Below are 8,688 nucleotides of genomic sequence, written 5' to 3'. Positions count from 1 at the left end.
GAATTATATTATGAGAATTACTGTAAGAATTGCTAGTATTGATATTTCAGGATGTTTTAAGATGAAAAATGAGTTTTCAGAAAATTACTGATCAGTATGGAAGGATTTAAAATATACATGAAATACAAATAAACAGCATTTAAAATGTCTTTTGAGTTTTGTAAAAGAAAATTATTAATTCAAGAATTTGATATTGACAATTATTAATATCAAGTTAATAATTTAGTGAAAAATAATTATTAAATAAAGGAGGGAAAATAAAGAAAATATTACTTCAGAGCATAGTATATATACAGACTAAATATACAAATAAGTTAAGAGTACTTGAAGAGACTTCAGGTAAAAATATTTGACTACAAATTGATATAATCTTCAATAAAGTTTGCTATCTATAAGTTTTAATTTAAAGTATTTGATTATCTGGGACAAGTTCTTTAACATATAACTTAAAACATTTTATTTGCCATAATTAGCATCTCAAATACTGAAACACTTTGTATACAGTACAACACATTTTTGTCCTTAGTAACAGTTTTTAGAAGGTCTGCATCTTCCTGCATGTTTGCATAGCACCTAACACAATATTTTCGTTCATAATCTAAACAATTTTTTTTTTTTTTTGCCAGTTCTCTATTCTCCATGTTTTTAAGCTGTTTATGACAGATTTTTTCAGAACATTCACTGGATTGAAGGAGAAGTCTGAAATGTTATTTTTCATTTGTAAATTGAACTCATCATTCCCATGAGATTTCATCAAGCTCCAGATTGCTTGCTTGGATACTATCTGCTCATCTGCAGTGACTGCAGAAAATATGGAAATATGAACTTGAAATGCCTTTCCAGTAGGAAGAACAGAAAAATATGTGGCTACCCACATAACAAAACGCAGACCTTCATTCCTCCATCCTGGGTCATACTGAGTTGTCAATGCTATTTTATGCAGAGCTAGCATATCCACTGTTACAACAGTCTTTTTAGGTCAAATCTCTTACTTGTAGGTATCTGCTGTTCCCTAGCTCCCACCTCTAGATTCCAGTGGATACTAATATGTAATTACTCAAAACTGTTTTAGTAGATGTCTTAATGGATTTGAAAATGTTTTAGAATGTGCATGTGTGTGCAGATATATGTTCAAGAGAGGGTTCCTAAATCTTGAAGCCTTGAGTGAGGTTCTTAAGCGTGGAAAAGGAGAGGGGGGGGGATTTTAGATTAATCCCTGTCCGCAATAAACACTGTGGCCTATATAGGAATATGTCTGCATATGCATATACGTATACATAATTCCATTTGGTATTGACCCCAGAAATCTGATGATCCAACAACACTTTTGAGTTCTGTACCAGCTTTTTATCTACTGAAAAAGTTCATGAAGTACACTATGCTTCATTATAGCAAGGTATTCAGCAAGACATTGACAATGTTACATTGTCATCAGGGCTAATATTCCACTACGTAATTATTGACTGTAAAACTATTTATCAGAACTTTTACATCTTAAGTAATATCTATAGTTTCATATACAATTCTATAAACATTTATACCTTTAGTCTACAATTCCCTAAAAGTTATTTAGCAATGTGTCAATACCTATGAGTTGAAATTAAATAAGGCTTTCCTTAACGTTCACATTATACAACTGTATTTTTGTTACTGACCACTGAAATGTCTCTGTAGGGAATAAGATGTACCTCATCTTCATGACTTTCCTTAACAGCCATTTTAGCATTCCTCCTGGATGTTCTGGGCTGTTTCACCAAGCTCCAGATTCTTCTCATGAGAGAGAGATGAGGTAAGCACAGCTCTCCATTTAGGCTTTAAAACAGCCATGTAATGCTATATGAAATTCTATGCAGCCATGCTATACGGTGGCATGCAAAGAGCAAACACTCATACATTCATAATTATGTCATAAAAGCCTGACATGTCCATGATAGGTCAATAGAGATATTCGTAATAAACTGGATATCTCCATTATGTAACTTGGATAAGTTACATTGAAAGCAAAAATGAGTGTCCATTTAGACATTGCACATTTCACTTAATCAGTTAAAATTCTAAAAATAATCTGGATCACAATTATCATTACAGTGTCTAGATTAAGCCCCTAGGCAACCAAGTGTACTGAAAGTCAGGTAAATGGGATTAGACTCTACCAGCTTCTGTTTTCTTCCTAATCTTTTTCTCAGTGATGCTTGCATTTAATCTGTATTTGCCTGGATGTCCATAAAACAAACAAAGAGCATCTATTTTTTACTTTTCTTACAAAGAAATCAGGGAGATTTGTGAACATTCTGATTCTCAGATGAAAAATGCTATGTAACTGGATAAAGATTATTACCAAATTTGCATTTATCAGTAGCTGAAAAAAAAAACAACACTTTTTATGAATGTGGTAGACCACCTTTTGATTTTCACTTGTCTGCAGTTTTTTTCAAATAATTGGAAATTGGAATGTGGTTGAAGCTTCATCTAGCTGCAAAAACCCAAAAGGCACCTGAAGATATCCAACATTGCTTCCATAAATTAACAAACATGCTGCTGTGGTATTTGAAAAGACACAAATCTTGTCAATCAAATGAAGTTCTAAAGAGTTTACTGACTGTCACTTTGGATCTTCACTGTGTCACGGCAGAACATTCTTCGTACACATTTAGAAAGGTTGTCTCACCAGTCATCCAGTGCGTCACCAATTATCTGTTCCCTTGCTCAATGATCTACTAATATTCTTAGTCATAGCTGCAGTTAGAATGCATTTTATCTGGAACTGCCTACCGGAACAACCAAAGTGGCAAAAAACTGATTTTGTAAATAACATGGAAAAAAAGTAACTTTAACAGTTAAATCTTAAATCTAGGGGATTAGAATCCAGAATTCTTAAGGAATATTAATACACCAGATTATATAATTGATTTGTGAAAATATTTCTTAGTCACTTAGTGTATAATCCTAGAAAGTATTGTATCCTCTAACCATATTCCAGTAATGTACCTCAGGATGTGTTTATTTTCAAGGTGCAGTGTAATATGTTTTCTGAACAAAAATGAATAGACTTTACAAAGTAGATTATTCAGTATTTTTGGAATATGGCCATTGTTTACCTACCTGGCTGTAAAATCTATTTGATTTCCACTTGTCTTTAACCTTGGTGTCTGATTACATGCAATGGTACCAACTCAAAGTAAGGTGTCATGCCTCCTGCAAACAAAGAAACACGGTGTGTTTTTTTCATGCACAGTTGATTAAAGTATCTGTACAATCTATAAGGGAAGGTTAAGGAAGGGTAGTTCTTTGATCAAAACATAGACTTGTCAGAGGAATTGGCTGTGGTCAGCTTTTCCCTCCCACCCTGTTATTTCAGCATCTTCAGTTTTTCATCTCTCTCTCTGATAATGCAACAATATACAACAATAATTGCTTGCAATCAATTGACAAATTGGTTGCCTTTCTCTGGTAGATACCTGAAACATCTAACAGTTTATAGTTTCTGGACTGCTCTATTAAGTTCTACTCAGTTTTATACATTGGCTCATTCATAGCCTGCCATTTTCAGAACATGGAAACTCAAAATCCACTGTGGGTTTTCTTGTCTTGTTCCAAGAGAAGCAAAAAATGTCTCCTGCCTCATTTGTGTGCACTAGAAATGTACTCTCACTAACATAATTTCCTAAAAAACTTGTGATCTTTTTTTTTCCACCCATTACTTATATGCACACTTATAAATTCAAAGGATGATGAAATGCTTTTTCATAGCAGAGATATTTTATTTTTGCGTTTGTTCCTTAAGAGTTTATGTATCTCTTTTTACCACAATGACTACAAATTTTGATTTTAAGCCTCCCACTGAACAGAATTTCAGCAGGTGTTAGCCCTGATTTCTGCTCTTCCCTTAAGTAGTGCCCAAAAGGGACCTGTTCTTGTTTGTTTGTTTGTTTGTTTTTATGGGGATGATTAAGAAAGAGAAAAAAATAAATCAGAACATGAATCTTCATCTTTCTAAAACATTAAAAGAGCTCAACACCATTTTCAGCTGACTGTTCCTCAGTGAATACACTGTGTTCAAAGAAAAATGTTCACAATTACAGTATTCTGTAAAAGAATTGCATTCATTTGGTTCACTAGTTGTCATTTACACATTAGATATGCCATGTTTAGTGAACACAGATGACATAAGTATTTTCAAATAACCTGATTTCTGGATACCAAGGATAGTCCAAAACATTTTTTTCAGAATATACAGATAAAGCAGTATTTAACTGTAATGAAAAGTTTATATTATAACTATCACAGGCTCTATTAGTTAACAAATGTTGTATATATATTTCAATTTTTATTTTTTTATTATTATTTTTGTATCTTCCCTCATTCAAGGAAAATGTTGCAGTTCTAATTTGTCTTCTATATTTTTTCACATTCAAGTGCCTTCAAAGGATCAAGTTTAGCAATCTTTGCTTGAGATTTTGGGTACAACCTATTTAGTACCTTTGAATAAAAATGACATTGAATAAGCAATCCTATTTCAGAGTTGCTATAAAGACTAGTTACGCAACAAATCAGCCAGCTAAAATTACATCTTAAGGGCATCTGCACTAATAGACTCTAAGCTGTCTGAAGTCAATAAAGTATTTTCAATTGCAATATACTCTGGTGCTTTCTCTGTCTCATTTTTATTCAAGGCTCCAGCCTGGGGTCTCTTTCAACTTTACATGTGCATTGTAAGGTGTGCAACTTCAACAGAAAGAATAACATCTGCAGCTCAGGTTTGTTAATACTCATTTTGCAATTGTCCTTAATGGCTCATTGCCCATTTTCATTATCTGTTGCTACCAAATTATACGAAAACATTTTTTTTAATGCCATGCCCATGCTATATGTTGAGTCACTAAAGCCTTCAGGTTAGCACTGTTAGTGGCTGAAGTGGATATAAATCTCTTAAGAAAATATATCATCCCCATAAACCTCCGTATGCTTTCTTTTTTGTGTAGGTAGAAGGATATTGACAACTGATTAATACTGGAAGCCAGCTCTATCCTGATCTCTTGAACTTGTTTAAGTGTATTGTTTCTTTACTTCTCAGATTACTATTTACTGAGGGAACCATGAAGTCTTTTTAGATTTGTTTTGGAGCTTCCGTGTTTCCTTCCTTTTCCCATGACAATACCATTTTTGCAATTCAGTAGTATAAAATATCTGTTCTGCCTTTTTGTGAAATACTACAGGTATATAGATAGCATAATCTAAACAGTATTCACTGTAAAAACAATGATAGCTTCCAAATGGTGTGTTAAAGTGTGCAGACGTAAACATTTTTTTTTCTGATTAAATGGGCTAGAAACCAGAAGAAGCATCTACTGCAGGAAAACTATCATGCAGCCAAAAATAGTCTTTATTCATACATATGGGATAGTATTATTTACACGTTTTACTTCTTAGAATGTAGGCAGAGTTCTTTATTTCTCTGCCAAAATTTTTAAAGTACTAATTTATATCACAGCCTCTTCAAATGCCTCAACTTTATCTAACACATTTGAGTGATTCAGCTATATCCATAAGTGTAGATAAACAGGACAATGGGGTTCTAACACTGTATTTTAATAACTTTTCAGTACCATCAGTTTCTCATTAAAAACATGACCTTCTATCATCTCAGGGCTTCTGCTCCTCTTCGGTATATTTCACAAAGAAATGTGGAATCTGACCTAAAGTGTCAGTTACCTATTCTTATAACTATTCTTATTTTCCACAACTATTACACATATTAGCTTTTTAAATTTTTTTATCTTGTATTTGTAGATCACTGGTCCACTGCCTGCAGTTAACATCACAAAGCTTTCTCTGCAAATCCTTCCAACCAGCTTCAGAGATCACACTGTCTTGGGCACAAATCGTTGAGTAATGGGTGACTTGAATTTAAAAGTTCAACTTCTTCACAGCTACCAAGGATACTTTTTCGCTGAGACCTGTCTTTTCCCTGTAAATGCCAAATTAACAAAAGCATCTGAGGGTGGGTACAAGAGGGTCAGGAGGGTGTGTTGAGAGTGACATCAACTGAGACAATAAAAGGGCTTCTAAGTTACTTAGAAGCTCTACTTTAGAGTTACATTTAAGGAGTCCACTAAACCAATTCAGTAGTCTTTAAATATACTTGACATCAAGAGACAGACATCTGCCGGCATACCCAAACGAGCAATCTGTTTAAGATAGTATCTGGTAAGTATATATTTTATTTCCAAGTTCGCTAGAAGACTTATCTAGAAGATTTTATCATTGATGCATTATTCAGCTTTTACTTTAGCTTCTTTTCAGACTTAAAAATAGTATCTTATAGATAAATTGAATGTATGTAAGATCAAACTGTTTTATTATCTGAACTGTATGTTTGAAATGCAGAAGTTTGAGACAGTAAGCTAGAAATACCTTGAAGTGAATCCAAATTTTTAATATTGACTTATATGGACTCCTAGGACCACATTCATTCTATCATGTAAGATGCCATGTAGTAAATGCTTTTCTGACCTAATGTGAAACTGCAGAAAATATTGCAAGAATGGTATTCTGGAGTTTTATATTTCTTATGTTTATGTTACTGTCTATCAAATTTCTTAAGCTCTAGGAAAAAAAAAAAAAAAAAAAAAAAAAAAAAGCCTTTTCTGGCTGTCAATACTGAAAATCCAAACTGGAAACTGAAATTTTGTCCGTGTCATACCTGCTTGTTGTAGCATCATCAATTAATATTCTTCAAGTACAAACCAAGCAGAAATATTGCTCATGATGTACAAAGCAGAGTGGAAATCATACTGGCAAGGCAGGACTTACAATGAAAATATGCGGGGCTTAATTCTCATTTCTCTATTGTAAGATTATTGTGAGATTCTCTATTAAATGGAGAATGAAATAACTCAGTAGAGATATGTCACTATGCAAAATTGTCAAGAAGAGTGACAGCCTCTTCATTCTAAAGAAAATGCAGCTAGATGACACAAAAGAAATAGCTAAAAGAACAAAACTTTTCACTTGCATAGCTATACATAAGTATTTCAATAAACTTAGAGCATATCATGTATAAATGATAAAAAATGGTACTAAAAGGACACAGCGCTTTTCAGCCAGTTATTGAAAACATGGGTACCTAGATGAGGATGATGCAGAGCAGTTAAGGCTGACAGAGGTTTTTAGACTTGCCTACAAAGATACGGTAAGTTATTCACAAAACTTAGTACAGAACTAAATGCTGTTGCATTCCTGGCTCTAACCCATTTCATGAGAAGAATGTTTTTAAAGTCACTTCTCTGACGTCCTTCTTCAACCTTTCTTTTTTAGAACAGTAATTACCTGAAATACAGATTTATACATGTATTAATTACTATCTTTGCAGACGAAATGACTTCTATAATAAATCTGGCTGAGACTACAATGATCTTATATGCCATATGCTTTTTTACAAACTCTGATGGAAGACCAGTGATGTAAGTACATTGTTATACACTTATAAATTTTGCAGGATAATGTTAGCTGTTCTTGAGAAGACGGTCAGTTTGTCTGTATGTAAGTTTATGTGTATGTCAGGCTTTCTGTCCTTGTTTTTGAACCCCTTGGCCCAGCCAGCCAAACACTGTCTTCTAGATACAGCGTCTTCTAGACGTCTCATACACAGAGTTCTTAAACATTTTTTGAAAATAGTGGGGGAAAAAAAGTCATGTAAGTGTTCTCTTAGGAAGATCACTGGGGACAGATGGAGCAGATAATCTTGGAGGTCTTTTACAACCTTAATGATTCTGATTAGATTTTTGGGGGATCCTATATAGGAAAACATCTTTCTTAATGTGCAAGAGTCTAGCTGGACCTCACCTGTGGGCACTAACATCAATCAGCATTGAGATACAAATCCACAGGAAACCATGCTTCCTTAACTCTAGTGTTCACAGAAGAGTACTCTGAACAAATACCATAATTTTATTAATCAGTTAACTCTTGCCACGTAAGCCCTAAGCTCAACTACAATAGATAAAATAAATTAAAAATATAAAAACACTATTGTCATAGAACCGGACTACTTGCCATTTTTGATGCCTTCTGACTAATATACCTATTGTCATTAACAAATTACCATCCACCTTTCTTCTCTTCTCCAGATGTTATTCTATCTCCTACAAATTAGAAAGGAAGGTTGTACAGCTCTGTATTGCTGAATGTTAAAAAATTCCCAAGCCCGGGTTTTGAGAGAAAATCACAAATTCAAAAAGACTCTGCACCTGTTCCTTTGCTTTCCTTTCTTTCAGGAAAAGATCAGTGAGTGAGATGCAATTAATGCATAACCTCGGAGAGCATCGACACACCGTGGAAAGACAGGACTGGCTTCAGATGAAACTGCAGGATGTGCACAGTGCCCTTGAGGATGCTAGGACCCAGGGGCCTCGAAACAAGGATGATATTGTCCTGGGGGAGATAAGAAGTCGGAGGCTGCTCCCTGAGAACTTGCGGGCACCAGGGCAGAAAAAAAACATCAATCTGGACAAAGCTTACATGGATGTACTCTTTAAAGCAAAGCCATAATGAAAAGACCAAGAGCATTATATCTGTCCAAGTAAGCATGTGTCTGTAGATCACTGATCAAATAGGGCAGTTTATTATTATTTATTTAAACTAAAATAAGGATTAAAGGCTCCTTTCAAGACTGTAGCCCCACTGAGT

General features: G+C 34.2%; 1 protein-coding gene across 1 annotated transcript; it reads left to right on the top strand.

Moving 5' to 3' along the window:
• The first annotated feature begins 5,522 nt into the window (after positions 1-5,522).
• PTH (parathyroid hormone) lies at positions 5,523-8,688 on the top strand. Its single transcript, XM_035329241.1, has 3 exons — positions 5,523-6,207; positions 7,373-7,463; positions 8,277-8,688. Exons 2-3 carry the CDS (start codon positions 7,378-7,380, stop codon positions 8,548-8,550), a joined length of 360 nt encoding a protein of 119 aa, XP_035185132.1. The 5' UTR covers positions 5,523-6,207; positions 7,373-7,377; the 3' UTR covers positions 8,551-8,688.

The sequence above is a fragment of the Oxyura jamaicensis genome, chromosome 5 (genome assembly GCF_011077185.1).
Source record: "Oxyura jamaicensis isolate SHBP4307 breed ruddy duck chromosome 5, BPBGC_Ojam_1.0, whole genome shotgun sequence".
NCBI classification, from domain to species: Eukaryota; Metazoa; Chordata; class Aves; order Anseriformes; family Anatidae; genus Oxyura; species Oxyura jamaicensis.
This window is presented reverse-complemented; position numbering and strand designations above follow the sequence as displayed.